Source organism: Macaca fascicularis, chromosome 5, assembly GCF_037993035.2.
Source record: "Macaca fascicularis isolate 582-1 chromosome 5, T2T-MFA8v1.1".
In the NCBI taxonomy this organism is placed as follows: domain Eukaryota; kingdom Metazoa; phylum Chordata; class Mammalia; order Primates; family Cercopithecidae; genus Macaca; species Macaca fascicularis.
In genome coordinates, this window is record NC_088379.1 from 100056933 (window position 1) to 100080872 (window position 23940).

Here is a 23940-nt window from a genome sequence, read left to right on the forward strand (position 1 = left end):
TTTGGGTGAGATGTCAAACATGATAACATATATGAGACTCTCTAAATCAGCTCTCACACTAGGAAATACTTTTCCCCAAAGCCATCTTTTGAAAAATGTGGTGAAAGCTATGGACTGGTGCTGTCCAATGAAAATATAATGTAAAGCACATATGTAATTTTACTTATTTTTTTTTTTTAGAGACAGGATCTTGCTTTGTCACCCAGGCTGGAGTGCAAAGGCAAGATCATATTTCATTGCAGCCTTGAACTTCCGGGCTCAGCAATATGAATAGCTGGGACGTGGGACTACAGGCGTATGCCCAGCTAATTTTTTGAATTTTTTGTAGAGATGGGTCTTGCTATGTTGCCCAGGGTAACCTCAAACTCCTGCCCTCAAGCCATCCTCTCACCTCAGCCTCCCAAAGGCTGATTATAGGTGTCAGCCACTGCACCCTGCTCACATAAGTAATTTTAAATTATCTAGTAGTCACATTTTTTTAAAAAAGGTGAAATTAATTTTAATCAAATTTTATTATTATTACTTTTTTTTTTTTGGATGCGGAGTCTTGCTCTGTTGCCCAGGCTGGAGTGCAGTGGCACAGTCTCAGCTCACTGCAATCTCCACCTCCCAGGTTCAAGTGATTCTCCTGCCTCAGCCTCCCAAGTAGCTGGGATAACAGGCATGCACCACCGCCCAGCTAATTTTTGTATTTTTCGTAGAGACAGGGTTTCACCATGTTGGTCAGGCTGATCTCGAACTACTGCCCTCAGCTGACCCACCCGCGTCAGCCTCCCAAAGTGCTGGGATTATAGGCGATAGCCACCGAGCCGGGTCATAATCATGTATCATTTAACCAAACGTAAAATATGATGATTTCAGCATATACTCAATATAAAAATTATTGAGGCATTTTACATTTTTTTTCATACCAAGTCTTCGAAATCCAGTGTGCATTTTATACTTTCAATGTATTTCAATTTGGGCATTACATTTTCAACGGTAAAGTGAAATGTAGTCCTACATTTCACTTCACTTTAGTCCTTAAATGTAGTGCTTAAAAGAAATGTTAACGGCCTGGCGCGGTGGCTTACGCCCCTAATCCGAGCACTTTGGGGGGCCGAGGCAGGTTGGTCACGTGAGGTCAGGAGTTCGAGATCAGGCTGGCCAACATGGTGAAACCCCATCTCTACTAAAAATACAAAAAATTGGCCGGGCTTGGTGGCGCACGCCTGTAATCCCAGCTACTCAGGAGGCTGAGGCAGGGGAATCGCTTGAACCCGGGAGGTGGAGTGGGGCCGAGATCGCACCACTGACTCCAGCCTGGGAGACAGAGCAAGATTCCATCTCAAAAAAAAAAAAAAAAAAAAAAGTAAAGAAATGTTACCCTGCTTCAGTTTTAAATGTTAAATTACTTAAAATTACGTAAAACAAAAAAATTCATGGTCTCAGTTACGGTAGCTACATTTCAACTGTTTGATAGCCACATGTGGCCAGTGGCTACCGTTAGGGAAAGAGCAGCTTTGGATCTTCACCTTTAGAATTTTGCTTGCACTTCCGGGGGCCGGGGGACTCACAGACCTCATTAAGTTCATCCTTGCTTTATATGCTCCTTGGTTAAGAATTGTCCTTTTCACGTTTTATAAGCCAATTCATAGTATAAGAGTCTAGTTACTTTCCGTATGTTCACTGAACATTATTCAAGTTTTCTGATGAATGAATTCCTCAGGCGTATCAAGCAACCCTATAGAAGGCTGGAAGGTGGACTATTGATTTGGATTTAGAAAAATAAACTGAAGATACAGTGGTTGAATCACTTTTGGCCGCTGTTATCACTGTCTTCTGGTGTGATGTGTTAACTTCCATCTGTTAGGGTTACCGGTTTTCATCTTCCTGACAGGTAAACTTCTGGGTCTGCACTTTTCAGAGCATGTAAAGCTCTTTCAAAAATAAATAAATAAATAAATAAATAAACAAACAAACGCAGGCAGTAACCACTGAACTTGCATAGATAGAGATTTATCCAAAGTCCCCTTCTATTTTTAGGCAGAACAACTGCTTGCCAATTCAAATTTCTGGAGAGAAAAATGCACCCACTACAAAACGGACGCGCGGAGCCTTAGACCTTTGCCAGGTGGCGCTCAAAATCCGCTAGGACTACTCCCACCGAAACTCGGTAGCGCAATTGTCTTTCCGCAGCTGCTTCAGCCAGCCCCAGCAAGCCCGTGCGCCCGGCTCCGCCGCCGCCTTCCCCGCCCTGGCGCGGCTCTGCTAGGAAGGGCCCAGAGGCGTGACCGGGAGCGGAGGGGCGTGTCCCGGGCTGGGGGTGGGGCGAGGGAGAGCCAGGAGGCGGAAGTTCCCGCGGGCGGTGGGGACGGCGCCCGCACCGCGAGTCACTTGTCAGCCCTTGTCTGAGGCGGAGGCAGCTCCGCGCCGGACCCGAGGTGAGTGGCGGCCGGCCGGCGATGCGCCTCTCGGATCTCGGGAGGGAAGAGGGAAAGAACCGGCCGCTGTGCGCCGAGCGCGAGGAGGGAAGCCAGGTTGGGGACGAGAAGGGAGCGCTCCTCGCGCAGGGATGGCTCCTCAGGTGCTTTCTGGGCGCGGAGCGGTTGAGGTGGGAGAGCGGCTTGGGAAAAGGAGCGCCCGGGAAAGGGCAGCGCTGGAGTCCGCGTGAGGCCAGAGGGCGAGCCCTGGGGTCCCCGCAGCCTGGGCCGACCAGGACCAGCGTAGCGGAGACGGGGACGCGGGAGGGCGCCCGGGGGTAGTGAGGGCCGGCGAGGACTGGCTCCCGGGCACTGCCGCTCCCACCCACCCGGCTGCCGGCGTCGCCGGGCACCACCGTGGCGTCTGGGTGCCCCGTCCTGCGCCAGGCTCTTGGAGGGTAGGAAGCGGGACTCAACGGAAAAGGCGTGTTAGTTTTTCTTTGCTCTCAGGCTACTGAGAAGCATTTATTTCTCTCCCAGATATTTACAGTTTTGTGTAACCTGTTTGGAGGAAACTTCTGCGCGTCCAGAAATAAAGCTTGTTTAAAAAACACATCTGTCATGAACACGAGTTTTGTTAACACTTGAGTACTTGTTGGGGCTTTTGTAAGACTGTGCCTTCGGTGCGTTTGACAATAAGTGGAAAAAGGAAGGGCGTGTGGACAGGGCAGAGCTTGGAAAGAAAATTCGTGGCGGCGCTGGGCAGGGCAGATTTAGGGTGTGATCGCCAGATCCTATCCCAAGTCCGCCTTCCTGACGGGGAGGACGTCTGAACCCGCCTGCCACGGAAACGGCCCGTTCGGTAGCCTTATTTGGCAAACAAGGCTAGGCGTGAATCGCTCCTGGAAAACTGTCCTGTCGGCTGCTTTCATCCTGTGCCTGTGGCTTTAGTTCTTCAGCTCTACCTACATTCTCTCTCCATTGCGGGGAAAGAGAATCTCAAGATATTTCTCTTTAATTTCAGGCCTTTTTTTGGTCACTCTCTGTAGTTCATCTTGAGTTCTCCTCCCCCCCCCCCCCCCCCACTAAAGGAGCTGAGATACAAGTATGGGAAATACCAAGCTTCCTTCCCTAGTACTAGAGCAAAGACATTGTTTAGACTTTTCCTAAAAGAAAATCCATAACTATAGAGAAATTCCAACCTTTTCTACGTGTTTGAAAGAGTATGCTGCTATTTCCTGCCTGCTTGGCATTTGAGGAAGGGCTTGGGCACTAATAACCAGATGGAGGAGTCTTGGAAAGGCCAATAAAAATATTGCCATTGCTTGGGGCACAGACTGTTTTAAGCCAAATGAATTCCAAATGAAGCTAGCAGAAGAAGGATCTAGAAATGAACGAACAGTGACTAAAAATGAAATGACACTGGTTTTGTAGTGTGGCTGTGACCTTGCCAGTGCTAGGAATTTTAATAACAAATGAGAGAAGTTAGGAAGGGAATTCCCAAGTAAAGGGAAGTTGCATGTACATGGGTTGATAATCTAAATGAAATACATTTTCTCGTAGGGAAGAATGGGGTCAGAGGAAGTTGAGCCTAACTTTCATATCCTTCCCCAGACACAAGTTAAAGATTAATAAAGGAGGGCAGGTTGGCTGTGAAATATCAGTGGTTTTACACGCTTCTGATTTGTATTGTGTCAGTATCAGGACAGTCCTTCTATTAGTTTTCTGAAAATCTTCTCTTTTTATAGCGGGAAAGCAATTGAATGATGTGTGGCTCATTATTAGCTTCCCACTAGTAGTTTTTCACCTATATATACAGTTTGACTTCCGGTTTGGCCTTTGGATCTTTTTTAGTGGTCTGTGCCTGTTACTTCAATGCTTGAGTAATGTGTTGTTGCCTTGTAGTTCAGTATACTACCACGCCAGTAGAAAAGCTGTTTCGGTTTCTGATACAATTTTCTGTAATTTTTATTTTCCCTGACATAATTTTTCTTTAAAAACCAGGTTTATTTGAAAGTTTTGCCCCATTTTCCCTTTGTGAGAAGAAGGAATGTTTGCTTTAAATATACCTATGGCTCAAATATCTATATCTGCGACTATGAATTTGGGGTGATGGGCTAGAAATCTGAATGGGTTGAAAAAATTTTAAGACAGGTAATATTAGGTGGTGATTTGGTTGAATAGCTTAGATTTTTCCAAGGAAGCATGTTTTTAAAATTATAAAATTACATATCTGTTATGTTTTTAATATTTCTTAAAGAGAGAGAATTATTGTTTCTTAGTATTCCATTAAAACAAAATAAAACTTCATTCCTCTCCTGCCATTATAACAACCAATAGGAAACTCGAAGTTTTTTTTTTTTTTTTTTTTTGCTTTTTAAAAATTATATGAAAGTGCTACTGGGAGAGTCATCACGCACACACAGCAAAACAGGCAAAAGAAAGCACCGAAGCACTGGTTCTTTTCTAAACTGCCAATTCCATTTGAATGCATTAAGGTTAACCCTGCACTTCTGCCGTATTTAGTCATAATCTTATTCACAGAGTAGCAAATGCTTACTCTCTGCCTGGTGAGGTGTGTGTATAAAATAAAAAGCAGATTGTGACTGACATATCACTGTACTAGAGTATTGCCTATCTTTGACTATCTGAAGGAAAAGTAGATATCACTTTAAGTGTGGAAAATACCATGTCCCTATAAGAGGAAATACAAGTTGTAGTTCTTGATTGGAGAGAATAGTTTTGTGCATTGAAAAACAGCTTCTCATTGTAAATAATTTAGTATTTGGAAAGCATGAATAGGAGCCTACTGGTTTGCAGTCTCTTTCACATGTTGGAGTAACTTAGAATTTAAGTAAGTGCGGTTGAAAGACTCTTGTCAATTGCAGACACAAGAATACATGAAGTGGAGGGAAGGAGAAAATCATTTTGAATTCAACCTGAAATAAAATCTTGCTACATTAGTGAAGTATTATAAAGTACTTTGAGTTAAAGTTTGCAGGCAAGAAGCTGCAAAATTGGATTGTAGCAAGTTGTGAAACAGGTTAAGTATCTAGAAATGTATTCTGATACGGAATTTTTAGACCATGGAAATTGCCATGAGTGTAGAAATTTTAATATTAGCTCACAGATTGCTGTTCTTAAACTGAAATTAATGAAGAACTTAATTGAGACTTATTTTCTATATCCTCTCAGCCCCCCAACAAAATACTAAACATAATTTATGTTCTAGGGTTTCAAGTAAACATTTTTGCTAATCATCTGATTTTCTTTCACAGCATATTTCATTTTCTGTCATTGGACTTTGAGCCATTAGAACCATGAGCAACTACAGTGTGTCACTTGTTGGCCCAGCTCCTTGGGGTTTCCGGCTGCAAGGCGGCAAGGATTTCAACATGCCTCTGACAATCTCTAGTGTAAGTAAACTTTACAGATTTTGTTATAGATGTTCATTCAGTGCTTAGTCCTCGGGCTGAGTTGTTTAGTTCTCCGTTGACCTGTACTCTACTTACTGTCATTGTTCCTGGGATGTGATCTTGGCAAATTTGGTTATCTATAATAAAGGATGAGGGGAGTGGATTTAGCAAGGATAACTGATTTCAATTTAACTTCTTTTCTGTTTTCCCCCATGTTATCAATAATACAATGGAAAAAGCATTTAACTAGGAACAGACTGTAAATTTTTGAGCTGTCCCTAATTTGGGGAATTCTCTGAATCTTAGTTTTTTCATATATAATTTTCGAAGGTCGTGCTATGGGATTTTAATAATCTCTTTCAGTTCCAAAAGCTGTTTATTAAAAACTGTTGATCAAAATTGAATAAAATGATTGTTTTGGAATTATTTCCTCAGCTCACTTTCTAGTGGAGGTGATAGCCAACGGTAAATTGGCCAAAAGCTACTTACCCTTGAAGAGGAAATGAAGGACTTAGAGCTCCAACTAGATAGTCAGCCTATGAATAATTGAGATTTGTTTTTTTACCTCATGGATTTAGTTTGAATGTATTCTGTGTATATATTTTAAGGATGTGTTTTCATGATGATGATGATAGCACTAATGAGAGGAGTAATTACAGCTTCTATTTATTGAGACTTGACTGTATGTCAGGTACTGTTTTGCTTTCATCACCAGTAGGTAATTATTACTATTAATTACTTATATAAGTTTCTAAAAGGTTTGTTTTTGCAGATTCACATAAATATGAATTTCCACTCTTCTTTTACTCAAATGGTAGCATATTATACACACTGTTTTTTTTTGTTTTTTTTTTTTGAGATGAAGTTTTGCTGTGTTGCCCAGGCTGGAGTGCAATGACTTAATCTCGGGTCACCACAACTTCTACCTCCCGGGTTCAAGCAGTTCTCCTGCCTCAGCCTCCTGAGTAGCTGGGATTACAGGCATGTGCCACCACACCTGGCTAATTTTGTATTTTTGATAGAGACAAGGTTTCTCTATGTTGGTCAGGCTGGTCTCGAACTCCCGACCTCAGGTAATCTGCCCACCTCGGCCTCCCAAAGTGCTAGGATTACAGGCGTGAGCCACCACACCTGGCCCACACTGTTTTATACTTTGCTTTTTTTGCAATAATTCACCCTGGAGATCATTCTCTATTAATATATAAGGAGGTGTGTGTGTGTTTTTAAACAACTGTATAGTTTTCTTTTATAGGGAAAGTGACATTTAACCAATCCCCTACTGAAGAGTATTTATGTCATTTCCATATTACTGTTACAGTGGTGCAGTGAATACCAAATATAAGTACATACATATATATGTGAATATATGTATCTATATCATTTTGAAAGGTTGTGCCAGTTTACACTTTTGTGCAATGCATGAAAATACTATTTTCGTGCCAGTCTTACCAACAAACTTTTGGATTTTTATCAAGTGTTATGAATGCATCATCTCATTTAATTACCATACCAACCTACAAAATAGTGATATTATTCCCATTGTATATAACTGTGCTGTGAGCTCACATGGCTGGTATGGAAGAGCTGGCTTTCCAGCAGTTATGCTGTGCTGCCTCTTTAATAATTCACTTTACCTTAAATTTAGTTAGGTTGTTTCTTTAATCAGATATTTAGAAGATTGTCATTTTGGTTAATAATATACATGTATGTATGAATATATATACACACACACACTTCTGCATCTTATATGTGTATCCAACTTCATTTTGAAAGATTAAAAATAAGTTTTTAATGCCTAACTATCCTCATTAAAATACTGCAGATCCCATTTTACTAATGGAGTTTCCTTTGTTTCTTGGCTGTGGATTTTTTGAAGATATCTTTAATTTATCATCAATTTCTGCCTTGATTTCAGTTAATTAGATTTTATAAGGAAATATGTATGTATAATCCAGCCTGCAAGTTTTAACACCTTTCATGGTTGGATGAAATTTTAAATGTAAAGCATCCATGCGAAAATGTGTCATGTGATTTATTCCTGTTTGAGTGAGTTGGTATTTTATTCCTTCTACTGATGATCTATTATGGGAACAGAAGCAATCTTTATTATTGGTTTTTATGTTTTGTTAGCATTTTATATTTTAAATATTCTACTTTAGTTATCTAAATCAAGTTATTATTTAGTTTAAATGCTTACTTTTTAGCAGAAAAAAAGTTCAGAAACAAATTGACACCTAAATGAGCCAAACTTAATTATCACTTTGTTGTGTGGTAATAGAAATGCAAATAGAGTATGTATGTGAATTTTGTGGTACCGTGCCTTTAAAAAAGTTTCATGTGCTTCAGTTTCCTGGCAGACAGTTTGAGGTACTAGCTCCATGTTGTGATGCTGATACAACAGAACACTGTGTACATACATACGTGCCCTCCCCTGGCACAGAAGAAATGCTTTCCTTGTGTAGACAGAGTGCTAATTAAAGGATTTTGAACATACTGATTAAAAGAGACTATGGTAACAAAGCTGCTGAGTTATTTCTGTTCTCTTACAAAAGTCTCTGCCATCTACTGTGACCTTTTTGGGCCTTGTGCAGTGGGGCATGCAATTCATTCTGGACTGGAGAGGATTGGAAGGGGAGGGGGAGGAGAGAAGGGAATGTTGGCTCAATTGGGCTGCTAGGCTCTTGGCCTTTCATTATAGTTATTTTTAACCCCTTGTGTGGTTTAAATATGCCTGGTAACATTGCCTAATAAAGGTTTGTGTTTAATAACTAATTTATATTGTGGTAAGATTGTTAATGTTATAAATTTTTAACTTACTCTCATCTTAATTAGTTCTTTGGTTATACTTTTTCTGCCTTAATTATGTAAAATTACTGGGATATTACTGGTCATTGGGTTATTTAATTAATAGTATCAAGAAACAATTAAAACCTGAAAGTGTGCTTAAAACATGTAATTTAATGATTCACTTACTTTAATAATGCATATGAAATTCCTAGCAAGGTCTGGCAGTCTCTCAATTATCTTTTATAATAATATTATAAACTTTAAAAAGAAAACTATTTAGAGACTTAAAACATTAAGTATTTAACCCCCATAGTTGTAGGGAACATAGCAGTTATGTTTTTTTTTTTTTTTTAACTTACTGTCCATTAAAATTAAGAAAGGAAAAAAAAATCAGAAGTTTGTACTTAGCTAGGAATCTGCATCTTTAGAGTTCAAAACTACAATTTGTCCTCTGATTAGGTATTATTATGTTGAACTCCAAAGGGTCATTTACATTCCTTTGTAACATTGGAGCTCTGGTGTATCGAATTGTGTTTTGAGATAAATAAGCCACTAGCAGGGACTTGAACATTTCATTTTCTTTAGATTTTGTTGTATCAGCACGTGAATATGCTGAATACAACTTGTGTCCTAAAACATTACAAGCTATAACATTTTCACATTGTACTCAAATTTCTTCATCATCTGTATTGTATGAATTTTGTGTACTGTTTTGTGGGTGGATTTCTAAGATAAGATTGGCAGTTCCTACTAGCTTTTTAAAAAGATCCTCAGGTTGCTGTAGCTGGATGATCACATGTCATTTAATTTCCGATCCTTAAAATGGAGTGCTGGCTACATAAGTTTGCAGACTGTCTTTTTATGACCCTGTATTTATGGAATTGCCCTGAAGCCATGGAATGTGAGGATGGGTTTCATTGTAGCAGTGTGGGTTTGTTGAGTTTTGCCAGTGTATTTTATAACAAGAAATAGGAGACTTGTTGGATAATTCAAGGCTACATTTTGGCCAGTTGATACTCTTCATGATGGAATTATAAGAAAGATTATATATTTGTGAGTAACATCTTTTAAGTTGTTATATCCTAAAGTTGAAATACTCTGCTGTGTGTTACTTTCTCATTATGTTTGGTCTCTTTTCTTCACTGTCAATATTTGGATTACCTGAAGATGGTCTCCCAATTCTCTGTAAACACATTTTAGATGTTTCTTTAAGAGATAAGAATTAGGTCAAACTTTTTAACATCTAAATAACAATGACTTTGATTCTCAAGAGTTAGGGGAGGATAAATTGTTATAAGCTTGGACAAAATTCTAATTGGATTTGAAAAGCAAAAGAAACTTATCATTGCTTGGATTATGGAGCCCTGTTTGGGAGTCTAACACAGAACAAAGAAAGACAGAATTGTGAAACACTTTGCTGTGAATTCATTGATTCAGTAGTTATAGTAATACTTCCTAGAAGCCACTGAAGAAGATACAAAGTGGGGAGTACAAAGGTTGGATGGAAAAGAAATAAGCACAGTGCGGTAGAACTAGACAGTGTTTAAGACCTGTCACAAGTCAATATTCTATGAAATGACAGATTCTGATAAGTGTTTCTCAGTTTCAGTGGGTGTAAATCTATTGTTCATGGGGGTTGGTTTCCTCTAGGAGAAGTTAATTGAACTGATGCTCAAAGGATGAAATTTAAACACCTCAAAGTCAGCATTTCTCCGTGTTGTCCAGTGCATAGTGAAGATGAAGACTTTTCTTGCCATCGCTTGACTCCAAGTAAAGCTGTGAATATAGTTGAGTGATTCTCCAGACCTGCCAGCTGCAGAGTTTCCCTCCTAGAGGAAGACAGAAAGACTTTCAGTCCTTTCAAGCTGAAATGAGAGAGCCATCCTACCTTGAATAAATGGGCCCATTGTTAATTTTAAGCTCGAGTATTTTCTTTTATATTCCCTCCCAGCTACCCTGTCATTACGCCAAGTTAGAAAATTAGTTTGTATGACTATATGATGTATATTTCATATGTGTGTTCACTTTGCTTTAAAAATATTAATTACTTTTTGTGTAAGGTTCAGAGACCTGTCTTTTCCCATGTGGTAGTTTTATATGTTTTGTGGTCACAAATGCTAGGAATCTCAATATAATTCTGGATAAATTTTTCCGCTCTATGATTTGTAAAGAAATGAAAATCTTATATTTTTTAAATTGAAAATTAGTAGTTTTAGAAAATAGGGGCTTATTTGATTTTAGTAAATGTTGGGCATTTTGAAAAGTTATTAAGAGAAATGTTACTGGTAGGCAGGACTTTTGTATCTTGATGGAGAAAACCGCTGTAGGGTTAGGATAAAATAAGACTAGCAGGCTGGGTGCAGTGGCTCACACCTGTAATCTCAGCATTTGGGGAGGACAAGGTGGGAGGATTACTTGATACCAAGAGTTCAAGGTTACAGTGAGCTGTAATCATGCCATTGTACTCCGGTGTGTGCGACAGAACCAGACCCTGTCTCAAAAAAAAAAAAAAAAAAAAAAAAAAAAAAAAGAAAGAAAAAAAATAGCACTTTAGACCTTGGGAAAGAACATTTTCGTATAACCTATTCATCTACTCATGAGTTAGATATATCTACCTACTTAAATTAAGAATAGATAGACAATAGATAATGTACAGCTATATATTGGAATGACCTGGATTTAAATATTAGCTTGAAAATCAGTTCATTAATTTGAGCTTCTGATTTTCTTTGATGTATGGGAATGCTTTGTAAATTAAAAAGTATTATATAGGTAGATATGATTGTTATTAATAATTTGGAGCCTATGAGCTTTCAATTTTTTTTAGAATTTTTGAGGCAAAGAGCTTTTCTTTATGATAGTTGCTAGTCACACTACATTTGAATACACAGTTGAGCAGTGGTCTTTCTCTGTGACATCCTGTTAGCAGTAGTTCTTACCCAGATTCCCGTGTACCACAGGACCAGTTATGTCTTTTTCCCCCAGTTACAACTGTATGGAGGACAAATCAGTTATTATTAAGTTATTTCTAGAAGCAAACGTTGCTTTAGACAAAAAAGGAGTTATTACTTTGACATCTTATGAGAGATAATTATGTTTCAGCTTTGGTAGATGAGACTCTAGGCCTTTATTTCAGTATCTGAGATGCAAAATATATTGAGTATTTGATATAAAATTTGACAAAACTAGATATTAGCATGTGAAATAACAATATGTGGATCTATTTGCAAATAAATGACCTAATGGGAATGAAAAGAGAAAACACTAAATAACTAAAGAGCAGTGACCATAGTGTCTACTGATTCTTTAGGTATTCTGTGTGTTGGGCCACTGTGTAGTCTTGTTGAGAATGCAGGTTTGGTTCCTTAATTAACAGAGAGGGAAAAATCACTTTTCTAGCATACTTTGTTTTTATTAAGAGGTTTTTTAAAAAGGTAATAAACTAAGAATGAACAAAGCAGAGAATATTGAATGAGTATTCCCTTATTCCTTCACCTTCTTTCTTATTTTTTTCTTTCCCGTTGTTTAAGTGTAGTTATCTACCCTTCTGTAAATACTTAGATTTCTTTTATAGCTGATGTTGTCACCCATTTTTTATGATAATTACTAAAACAAAGTTCACCAACCTTGTTGACATTTAGTAACCGGGCTCCCAACTGGGCTAAGCAGTTGTAGTAAATGTCCCTAATAGGTATAAATAGAGGAGAGTAAAATGAACTGGAAAAGTTAATAGGAGGGAATGAGAAAGAAAAAGATGAGAGAAGAAAATAAGGAGGACATTTTTAAAAGTCTGCAGCGTTTCAGATTTGTTACTTAAGAAATCTTCTTGATTAAGCCTTCACAAGCTCTCTTCCCTTTTAAAGTTTCTTTACTTTTTCTTTTTCTTTTCTTTTCTTTTTTTTTTTTTTTGAGATGTAGTCTCACTGTCAGCCAGGCTGGAGTGTAGTGGCGTGATCTTGGCTCACTGCAACCTCCGCCTCCTGGGTTCAAGCAATTCTCTGCCTCAGCCTCCTGAGTAGCTGGAATTACAGGCATTCGCCACCATGCCTGGCTAATTTTTTCATATTTTTAGTAGAGATGGGGTGTCACCATGTTGGCCAGGCTGGTCTCGAACTCCTGACCTTGTGATCCATCTACTTCAGCCTCCCAAAGTGCTGGGATTATAGGCATGAGTCACTGTACCCGGCCTAATTTTCTTTAGGTAAGACATTCATATGGTTCGAAATTTAAAAGATACACGAGCATATAGGGGGAAATGTCTCCTGGTGCCCTACTGTTCATTTCCTCTTCCTGGAAGCAACCTGTGTTGGTAGTATACTTCCAGAGATAATCTGTATAGGTATATCTCCTCCACACCCTCCTTTTAACACAAATAGTATGCTTAACAGAAATACTTATTTTTTTGGCGTTTTGTTCACTGAACCCAACATCAGTAAATATATCTTCATTCCTATTCTACTGCCTCACTGTGTTTGGATTTGTCATAATTTTTTAAATCAGTTCCTATTGATAGACAGTTAGATTTTTTCTAGTCTTGTGACACCGAAGTGTAAGTTTTGCCCGTGTGTGTGTGTATATATATATGTAAACATTTAGATTTTTTTCTAGTCTTTTTGCTTTTACTGACGTTGAATTTAAGTTTTGCTGATATGTGTGTGTATGTATGTATATTTGTCACATAAATTGCTTGAAATGGAATTGCTGAGTCAGAGTGTGTACATTTGTAATTTTGACTGATATTGCCATCTTTATAGAGACACTCGTGCTCACAGTATGCTAGCCTGAGTTTCAACAGACCTTGATCATTTCCAATCAGATGGGCCGGTTTCCACCTGTTTTCTTTTTACAGGGCTCGGTCACAAGTATTTTACAAAGGATTTTTTGTGTTTTTAAGTGGTTTGTTTTCCATTTTGCAAGGGAATCTAGGAAATAAAAACATGCTGCTCTTCTTTAAATGATACCATTTAATTTCTTAGAGATGCCATTTTCTGAATTCTTTCATCCAGAGCTTTTATTAGTAATTATCTCTATCATTTGTTTCCCATTTCCAAACTAACTTCCTCTGTATCTTAACCTGTTACTCCCAATTACGTGGCAAAAGATTTTGTGTTTTTGGCATAGTGCCCCGTCGTAGACTTTTTGGAAAATTAAGCAAATCACATTTAATAGATTCAAAGTTGTTACCTTTGGAGTCTGCTCAGTAGGCTGATACACAGTCGACCCTTGAACAACACAGGGTTTAGGGGCACCAACCCCCTGTGCAGTCAAAAATCCATGTTATAACTTTTGACTTCCCCAGAACTTAGCTACTGATAGCCTACTGTTGACCAGAAGCCTTACCCATAATATAAACAATTGATTAAGGCAAATTTTGTGTGTTATACATATTAAATACTGTATTCTTACAATAAAATAAGCTAGAGAAAACATTATTTAAAAATCATAAGGAAGAGAAAATACATGTACTATTCATTAAGTGGAAGGGAGTCGTCATAAAGGTCTTCATTCTTGTCATCTTCACTTTGAGTAGGCTGAGAAAGAAGAAGAAGAGGAAGGGTTGTTCTTGCTGTCTCAGGGGATGGCAGAGGTAGAATAGGTGGAGGTGGAAGGGAAGCAGGAGAAAGCAGGAGAGGTGGGCACACTTGGTGTAACTTTTATTGAAAAAAAATCTGCCCGTAAGTAGACCCGTGCAGTTCAAATCTGTGTTGTTCAAGGGTCGTCAACTGTATGTATGGTTTTGAATTCCAGTCTTCTCTAGCTCCTTTTATATGATGTGACAAGGAGACTGACCATTATGAGGTGTTCACTATGGTCCGAGGAATGACAGATTTCACCCTTATGAGCCTCAGTGTGTTTTTATTATCAACCTTTATTAGCTAATGGAAGTTAACTGAAATCAGGTAGGTTTATAGAGTATTCTGTAGCATGATGAGTCAGGCATTGCGAAGGTATACTAATGTGTGGCACAAGGTAGTTACTCATTTTAGCCCAGTGTGAGCAGTAGAGTGTATGTGTTGGTAACTATAATAATAAAAAGAGTAAGGATGCCAGGGATGTTTATATTTTTTGTGGTAAAGGTGAGGGAAGGAGGAATTTCCCTTTAGTGTGTTGCTGTAAATGTTAAATATGATGAGAAGAGTTCTGAATTAGAGAAGAATTTGCAACACTTGTTATTTGAATTCTGTGAATTGTTAAGCATTTTTTTCCCCAAAGTCCAGAAATTGATTTAACAATGGCCACTGTACTTCATGATAATTGTCCTGGCTAAATTTTAATCGAAGAAAAGAGAAAGTAGTTATTGTAATGACATTAACAATTCAATGCTGTTTACCATTGATTGGAAGGGATTTAAGTGTTGTGATTCAGTTCCATTGAGATCTAATTAACAGCCCAATATTTTTCAAATGATTTCTGGGATATTAACTTTTGGAAGTGGTAAAATTAAGAGATTTAGTAAGGTTGTATAACACTAGCCAGAGCAGACTATGAGTATGTTTGTTCTGAAAGTATTTTTCTTCTGAGAAAACAGTAGTGGAGGACAAATGTCCTTTAGAAAACAAATGTTTTGTCCCTTAACTAGGACCCCTTAGAAATGTTCTGGAGAAAGAAATTGTATCTAGCTAGCTAGCTAGCTAGCTATCGTGTTACATGTGTAATTTTCATGATTTTGGTCATTCCTTTGAAGTATCTTTATGCTACTCACTTGCAAATATCCTACAAATGGTTGTTTTGATCTTTTTAGGGTAGACGTCTCTGTTTATCTGTACCTCTATCTATTCTGGAAGATTCTGTTTATTTGGTGTCCAGTTCTCTGAATGATTCTTTGATATTTTAGCAGATGAAAGTGTTTCCAAAATTCTTGAATGGCTTATCCTCCTTCAGACTGGTTCCTTATCCTCAGGCTAGCATCTTGACTAGGCAATAATTTTAGAAACCGCTATTTAATATATTACTGCCTTATTTAAGAACTGTATGAGCTTCCCATTATCTTTTGAATTATTACTTAATTTCTCTGGTTGGTTTTCAAGTTGCATATAAATGGGCTCATTTATTATAACTTAAGTTTATAGTCCAGAATGCCAATTTTGAACCCTGAAGTCCTTAGTCTTTTTTTTCTTTTTGCATACTACTTTTGTTTATTCTTACCATCCCTAAAGCCCTATCTCTCCCTCAAGGAACACTCATGTATCCTTTGCTCTTTGAAATGTTTGACTACTCCAGTTCAGTTCTGTCTCCTTTCTTTCCTGTATTAAATAATAACAATGATAATAATGAAAATATGCTAATGTTTATTGAACCCTTGTTACTGTTTAAGTCCTGTTCTAGATGTTTTGTACATGTTCAATTATTTAATTCTCATAACAGCCCCATGGGGAAGTATGATTTTATTTTATTTTATTTTTGTTTTTTTTTTTTTGAGATGGAGTCTCGCTCTGTCACCAAGGCTATAGTGCAGTGGCATGATCTCGGCTCACTGTAACCTCCACGTCCCGAGTTCAAGCGGTTCTCCTGCCTCAGCCTCCCAAGTAGCTGGGACTACAGGCATGTGCCACCACACCTGGCTAATTTTTGTATTTTTTTTTAGTAGACATGAGGTTTCACCATGTTGGCCAGGATGGTCTCAACCTCCTGACTCCCGCCTCAGCTTATCAAAGTGCTGGGATTACAGGCATGAGCCACCTTGTCTGGCTAGGAAGTATGATTTTAAATCTCTGATTTAGAGATGAAGAAACTGAGGGGCAGAGAGGTTAAGTAACATGCCCAAAGTTACACAGCTAGTAATTGGTTAGGCTCAAGATTTGAAATCAGCCAAACTGAGTAGTAATAATGCATTTACCTATTATGCTCTTATTTCCGAGGAATAGATGACAGCTTTCACTAGGGATAGCCAAATTTGTGTGTGTGGGTGTGTGTCTGTCTTTTTTTATCCCCCCTTTGTTTTAGAGATGGGGTCTTGCCCTGTCGCATGGCCTGGAGTGCAGTGGCACTATCACAGCTTACTACATCCTTGACCTTCTGGGCTCAAGTGATCTTCCTACCTCTACCTCAGCCTCCCAAGTAGCTAGGACTGCAGGTGCATGCCACCATGCCTGGCTAAATTTTTAACTTTCTGTGGAAACAGGGTCTCATTATGTTGCCCAGGCAACGAACTCCTGACCTCAAGTGATCCTCCCATCTCAGCCTCCCAAAGTGTTGGTATTATAGGCCTGAGCCACTGGGCCAGGTCTGTGTGTTTCTTAACCAGAGAATAGATCCTAGAGAATCGAAAACTTGTATGTATGGGGGTAACTGAGATTATTAACAAACAAACAAACAAAAAAAACTGGTTTCCAGACTGACGTAGTCAGAATCATCAGTGAGACTTTAAAAGTGCAGATTATAGGACTTTGACCCAGACTTTGAATTTAGGATAATTAGGGATTCATTAGTTTCCACATTTTTAACTTGCTTTCTAGATGTTTCTCCTACACCAGTTGGGCTCCATTTTGTGTACTTATGTTTGAGAACCATATATAGCTTTGTTTTTGTAAAAACAAACAAAACAATTTTATTATAGAGCTTTTGTTACTTAGATCATTTCAGCAAAAAAGTTAAGGGTAAGTTACTTGCAGTCTGAACTGGAGTTGAATAAATAATGTGATAGATCTGCTTTTCTCCAACTGCCAACCTCTTCCTGGTTTTTCAGAGTTCAGTCACCATAGGTCAAATCTGTTTTAGAAGTAAATGGCAGTTTTAATAATATATGACATCAGGTGTTATGTTTATGATGCTGTAAACACCTTTATGACAAATCAAAGATCTGGAGGACTTTGAAATTGGCATGCTATTTATAATATTTTAATGCTTTAACACTTAATACTGAATGTTAGATTTACCAAAGACTTACAGAGAAATCCTTGGCTATACTAGGTTTTGTTTTATACCTAATGATAAAGTAGTTACATTAAAGTTAAACAAGTTACAGTCTTTTAAGGCCATTGCCAGAGAGAGCAATTCAAATATTTGTACTCCATATTAGATTTCACAGCAGTACAGTTTAAATATAATTAATAGTTCATGTATTTTGTTAGATCATGAGCCTCTCTTATCACTCAAGAAAACCCCCGAGTCTTATTTATTTGAGATTACTTTAGAATTCCTAGTACATGTTCAGTAACTATTGATTACTGATCACAGTGGTAATAGAGGACGAATGGGAAGCTGGATTGTGGTTGCAATCAAGTTTCTTCTAGATTTGTTAAGGTGCCTGATTGATAGAATTACCTGATGAAAGTTGTGTTTTGTTTTTTTTTTTTTTTTTTTTTTGGAGATGAGGTCTTGCTCTGTTGCCCAGGTTGGAGTGTGGTGGTGCAATGTTGGCTCACTGCAACCTCCGCTTCCCGGGTTCAAGCAGTTCTCTGCCTCAGCCTCCCGAGTAGCTGGGATTACAGGCACCCGCCACCACGCCTGGCTAATTTTTGTATTTTTAGTAGAGACAGAGTTTCATCATCATGGCCGCGCTGGTCTTGAACTCCTGACTTTGTGATCCACCCACGTCAGCCTCCCAAAATGCTGGGTTTATAGACGTGAGCCACCGCGCCTGGCCTGATGAAACGTTTTAATGAAATGTTTTGGTTTTCCTTGCTTTCAATCCTAATCAGGATTTTAAGTTTCTAGGAAATACCCTAGAGGTTACATTATGTGATAGACCCTCACTTCCCAAGGTAGTCTTCCCATGTGTCAGCCAGGATTTGTTTTTTGTCTTTCTGACCCAACAGTTCTGCTTCTGTTCTTTAGTGCCCTGCACAACAAACATACATGTTTGCATATTACAGCCTTTCAAATAGGTGAATGAGTTATATTTCCCTTTGAGTCTTGTGGATATTCTTTAAGAAGCCATTTCTTCAGATGTTTCTCTCATGACAGGTTCCCTATCTTCACATCCCTTAGCATTTACCTTTAAAAGTAGTTTAGGTTTTAATTGTCTCTTTAAGTCAGCTCCCAGAACTGAACCTAGTAACTCAGATATGTTAAGACCAATGCAAAGTTTTAGTTATAAAGTAAGGAAACTGATTTTTGTATGATTCGGTAAGTGGGATTTAGAAGCTGTTCTGAACAATGGGCTTAATGGAACTTTCACTTTTTTCCCTCTGTGCACTTTTTTTTTTGGTGATAGGGTCTTGCTCTGCCACTCAGGTTGGAGTGCAGTGGCACAATCAGAGCTCCATGCAGCCTTGAACTCTTGGTCTCCAGTGATCCTTCTGCCTTAGCCTCCCAAGTAGCTGGAGCTACAAATGCGCGCCACTGTGCCCAGCTAATGTTTTACATTTTTTTTGTAGAGATGAGCTCTCGCTTTGTTGCCCAGGCTGGTCTCAAACACCTGGGCTCAAGTAATCCTCTGGGATTACAGGAATGAACTATGGTACCTGGCATCTGTGCACTTTTGTACTGCTTGAAATTTTTACTATTTCTATGTCTTTTGTTTAAGAGAAGACATAAAAAGAGAAAGAAAACTAAACCTAGTTTATGCTCTGTACATGTGCATATTGAGGCTTGTCTGGATATAATATGGAGATTAGGAGAGCCTAAGAGAAGCAGGTGTTTTTGTTTGTTTTGTTTTTAGGTATGTATGTGTGTGTGGTGTGTGTTTGGATGAGAAATCAAAGGCTCATGAGAATAAATTTAGGAAAAAGATAATTGAAGTATAGTCAAACTTAGTCCTTGCAGATTTTACTGTTACTGCTTACTATCTTTTAGGAGAAGTGGGTAGATTCTCAGTATGGCAGGTTATGTCCTGTTGGTATGGTTTTCTGAATGACCCATGTCAGAGCCTTAAGAAGGGGTGTTAGTCAACATGTATTTATTGATCTCTTACCATGTTCTGGGCCTTGGATATAGAGTATGCTTTTCTATTTTCTGACAAAGGCCACATGGAACATGATATGAAATGTAGGAAGGAGACTGGGCATAGGAGAGGACATAAATGTCATCAGATCTAGGAAAGGAAAAGATGAGCGTTGACCACACAGCCTATGTTGAGATTGCTGGGAACTTCTAGACTAGGATTTATAGAACCCATAGGGCAGACACAGAAGTAGTAGTGGCAGACAGAATCATTTATTCTGTGTCTTTATTGAGTGTCAGCTATGTGCTCTGTATTGTTGTATACACTGAAAATACAGCGATAAACAAAACAAAGTTATGTACCTTATAGTCTAGTAAGGGGGAGTGGTAACTCACAAGTAAAAAAGAAAACACACAAGCAATGTAATTTAATAAGGTGATGTGCCAGAGAATAACTGGAGGAAAGGGATGGGTGTTTAGGGGTAAGAGTTTCATTTTAGATTGGTCAGTCAAGACAGGCCCTCTGACGAGGCAGCATTGACCTAAGAATGAGAACTAATCATGCAAAGAGCTGGGAAAACACATTGCAGGCATAGAGATTAGCAAGTGCAGGGGCCTTGAGACAGGAAAGAGCTGAGTGTGTTCAAGAAATAGAAAGGAAGCTAGTGTGGCAGCAATGCCGTGAGCAAGGAGGAAAGTGGAGTGAGAATAGGAAGTATGTCCGGTGCCAGGATGAGAGATAAAGAGGTTCCTGGTAATGAGGAGGATAACACTGGAGGCCATGGTAGGACAACTCCTGGGGATTTTAGATAGATTTTGATTCCTCTGGATTTGAGCTGGGCTAGAGAGAGTGGGTTGCTATTATTGTGATCTTACCATATCTCCAAGGGGCATGTTTCATAAATTGCTTTTGATAGAAATTCCAGGTCAAGAATTTAAAAATTTTTTTTTGAGCAAAGGAATAATTGTATAGCCTTCTGAGGTGACTATTTGGAAGTGAAACACTCATTTTAATATATGTTTGTCTTGAAAATTGTTATAGTTCTAATACATACATGATTATTTGTTGACTAGTTGCACACTGATTACATTTTTCCTATTTTGTGTTCTTTTAATTTTTTTCCTTTTTTTTTTTTTTTTTTTTTATGAGACAGCGTCTCACTCTGTCACCCAGGCTAGAGTGCAGTGGCATGATCTCGGCTCACTGCAACCTCCACCTCTCGGGTTCAAGCAATTGTCCTGCCTCAGCCTCCCAAGTAGCTGGTACTACAGGCACATGCCACCGCGCCCGGCTGATTTTTTTGTATTTTTAGTAGGGACAGGGTTTCCCTGTGTTAGCCAGGATGGTTTTGATCTCCTGACCTTGTGATCCACCTGCCTTGGCCTCCCAAAGTGCTGGGATTATATGCATGAGCCACTGCGCCTGGCCTAAATTGTGTTATTTTTATTGTAAGATGCAGCTTGTCTCCCAGATGGCTTCTGTTTTCATTTCCTTGTGATGTTATGACCTTTTCTACTTTAATAAAGAAATGTTGCATACACATTCAGGAGTTGTTTACAGATTATGCTGGTAACACATTTATTAGAATTTGCCTCAAAGACAAAGTGAGTGTTAGGGTATTTATTCTAGGTCAGATCTGTTGAGCTGAAAAAAGTTTTACAATATACCTATTTTTAAAAAAAATATTTTAGCCAATTGGTTGGTTAATATAGCCAATGCCAAGAGTTACATTTTGTATCTGTTTTATTATTTCTAGTGGAGGGTGTGTATAAGTTTTAATACGTTTTTCATTTCTGAACTTTCAGAGAGATCACTTGCTTAGAGTTAATGTCTAGTTTCAGTAAATTCAGATTTTCAGCCTGAAACATATTGTAATTGACAAAAATGTCATCAATATCATATAGTTCTAGGTCCTCAGTAGTAGATAATAATGTCTACATTATGAAGTAGTAAATTATATAACTTCATACTTCATATTTGTATTGGTCTGTTCTCACACTGCTAATAATGTACGAGAGAGTGGGTAATTTATAAAGGAAAGAGGTTTAATTGACTCACAGTTCCACATGGCTGGGGAGGCCTCACAATCATGGTGGAAATGAAGGAGGAGCAAAGTCACATCTTAACATGGCAGCAGTCAAGAGAAGAGATCATGTGCAGGGGAACTCCCCTGTATAACCCCATCAGATTTCATGAGACTTATTCACTGTCATGAGAACAGCATGGCAAAGAACCGCCCCCATCATTTGGTTACCTCCCACTGGGTCCCTCCCGTGACATGTGGGAATTACGGGAGCTACAATTCAAGATTTGGGTGAGAACACAGCCAAGCCATATCAATATTCAAGATCAGCTTTTTATAAATTCAGGGTAGCAAGTTTTTCTGTGAGTTTTGGAGTATAGTTGCAAAATACTACTTTAAAACCAACTTATAAATTACATGTTACATTAAACATAACATAATACACCATAAAGTCTACTTGAGCGATAGTTTTGTAAAAGATTTTATCAGATTTAGAGTAATCTAATAGTGCTTAACTTTCTAGCCTAAAAAAAAAAAAACAACTTCAGTTAACCATGATTATATAGTGATGAATGGTCAAATATCTATAAACATTATATTATCAAAGCTCATATGTTAATATTGTATTTTGTATTGCTTTTTTCATAGCAGTCTTTTAGGATTTATACTTTCTTTCAACATACCACTTTAGGATTACATTTTTAGTGAACTATATTCTACATGCTGTTGATTGTAGTTATTACAAGTGCCAGCCCTGGAACAGAATGCCTGTGTGTGTGCATTGTGCCTCTGTAATTTACCAGCTGTAATACCACTGATCAAATTATTGAACAGTGCCCCAAGTTCTTTACCTGTCAAATAAGGGTAAAAATATTTGCACCATAGGATTGTTGAGAAAATTAAATAAATTAACACTTGTAAGATTTTTAGAAGTGCCTGGTACATGGTAAGTATTCAGTTAAGGTTACCTAATAACAATGTAAGTTACCTTAAAAGTATTTACTTATAAAGTCCTTATAAGTGCTTATACTTATAAAGACCTTATAAGTATTTACTAGTAATATGTAGTTGAAACAGTTTTGAAACTATTATTGAAATAATATTTCTAGATGCCTCGCTTCTTAGATAATACCATCTTCAAAAATCAATTCTGCTCTTCTTTTTTGAATGTTTTTATGTAGGATTTTCTAGAACCAATTTTTTAAACACACACACACACACACACACACACACACACACACACACCCCCTGTACTTTCAATTGAATTAATTAGGAAGTCTCTTCTTTATAGTCAGTACATAGTAAATATTTGTTGAATGAGTGGTCCATTTCCTTCTTCCATCTGTCATGGTCTGGCATAAACTCTCGAAGAGATTTGAAGGAGAGTTGGCACCAGTAGTACCTCCAATTAGACATTCTTTCCACAGTGATTGCCATTCAGTGTAGTGGGTTTTTTTTGTTTGTTTTTTTTGTTTGTTTTTTTAGATTCTTTTAAAGTAGCATTATATACAATATTGCTGGTGTTAGGCAGTTGTTGTAGGGAACAGTTTTCTTCTGTAGTGAAGGATGAATTCACAAGAGAGAATATGTAAGTGGAATGAGTGTAGACTAGATGAACTAAGCAATGTATCTGCCATTTGTACTATTGCATTCTAGGTGTTTTTGCAATATCAGCTGCCTCTGGGTAGAGGTCACCATGCTCCTTATCTTGCCATCTTGTATCCCTGGTGGTGGCCAGCTGGACTAGGATGAGTGCCTCCCTAAATGCAGCCTTTATAGATAAAGTTGGGAGATTTGTATGTTGTCACACTAGTTACAACCTCTGTGGATTTTATGAAATAAATTATAAAATTTAGCAACTCTGAGCTTCAGTCATACAAATGTAAATTATTATTGCTCGCTCATTGATTTATTTACTCATTCCGCAAATATTTTTTGAACATTTATTATATGCAGGACATTGTCCTAGGAACTAAAGATACAGCAGTGAATAAAACAAAGTCTGTATCCTCTCAAATCTATGTTTTAGGGAGGTGAAGAAAAGAAAATAAACAAATGGTGATAAAATGGTATGGAGCAAAACAAAGAGGTATAGGGAAAGAGTGACAGTTGCATGGAGGTTACATAATTTGCAGAAGGTGAGCAAATAAGGTCTCACAGATAAGGTGACATTTGAGCAGAGATCTGGATAAAGTCTAGGAATAGTATTCAGGGCAAAGGGTAAAGACCTTGAGGTGAGCATTTGCTTGGCTTGTTCAAGGAACAACAAGGCTCCAATGGCTGGAGTAGACAGAATGAGGGTGAGAATGGCAAGAGATGATTTTATTTTTTGAGACGGAGTCTCACTCTGTCACCCAGGCTGTAGTGCAATGGCGCAGTCTTGGCTCACTGCAAGTTCTGCCTCCCGGGTTCAAGCAATTCTCCTCCCTCAGCCTCCCGAGTAGCTGAGATTACAGGTGTGCGCCACCACGCCAGGCTAATTTTTGT

The 23940-nt window shown here is 38.3% G+C and overlaps 2 protein-coding genes across 24 annotated transcripts in view; both read left to right on the forward strand.

The window, feature by feature from the left end:
* The first annotated feature begins 2349 nt into the window (after window positions 1-2349).
* LOC102132539 (PDZ and LIM domain protein 5) overlaps window positions 2350-23940 on the forward strand; it is a 216903-nt gene continuing 195312 nt past the window's right edge. For 14 of the 23 annotated variants that reach the window (XM_015450660.3, XM_065545246.1, XM_065545247.1 and 11 more), the window contains exons 1-2: window positions 2350-2423; window positions 5681-5818. In XM_015450660.3, the coding sequence (XP_015306146.1) occupies window positions 5723-5818 (96 nt within the window). In that variant the 5' untranslated portion in view covers window positions 2350-2423; window positions 5681-5722. Of the gene's footprint in view, window positions 2567-5182; window positions 5257-5680; window positions 5819-23940 lie in introns of those variants that run through there. The other 9 variants (XM_065545245.1, XM_074040163.1, XM_074040170.1 and 6 more) reach the window with 2 other exon arrangements.
* LOC135970961 (protein GVQW1-like) lies at window positions 6723-8995 on the forward strand (the record flags this gene model as incomplete). Its single annotated transcript, XM_065545248.2, has 1 exon — window positions 6723-8995. A coding segment is annotated over one exon (267 nt), but the record flags the coding sequence as incomplete, so codon positions are not given.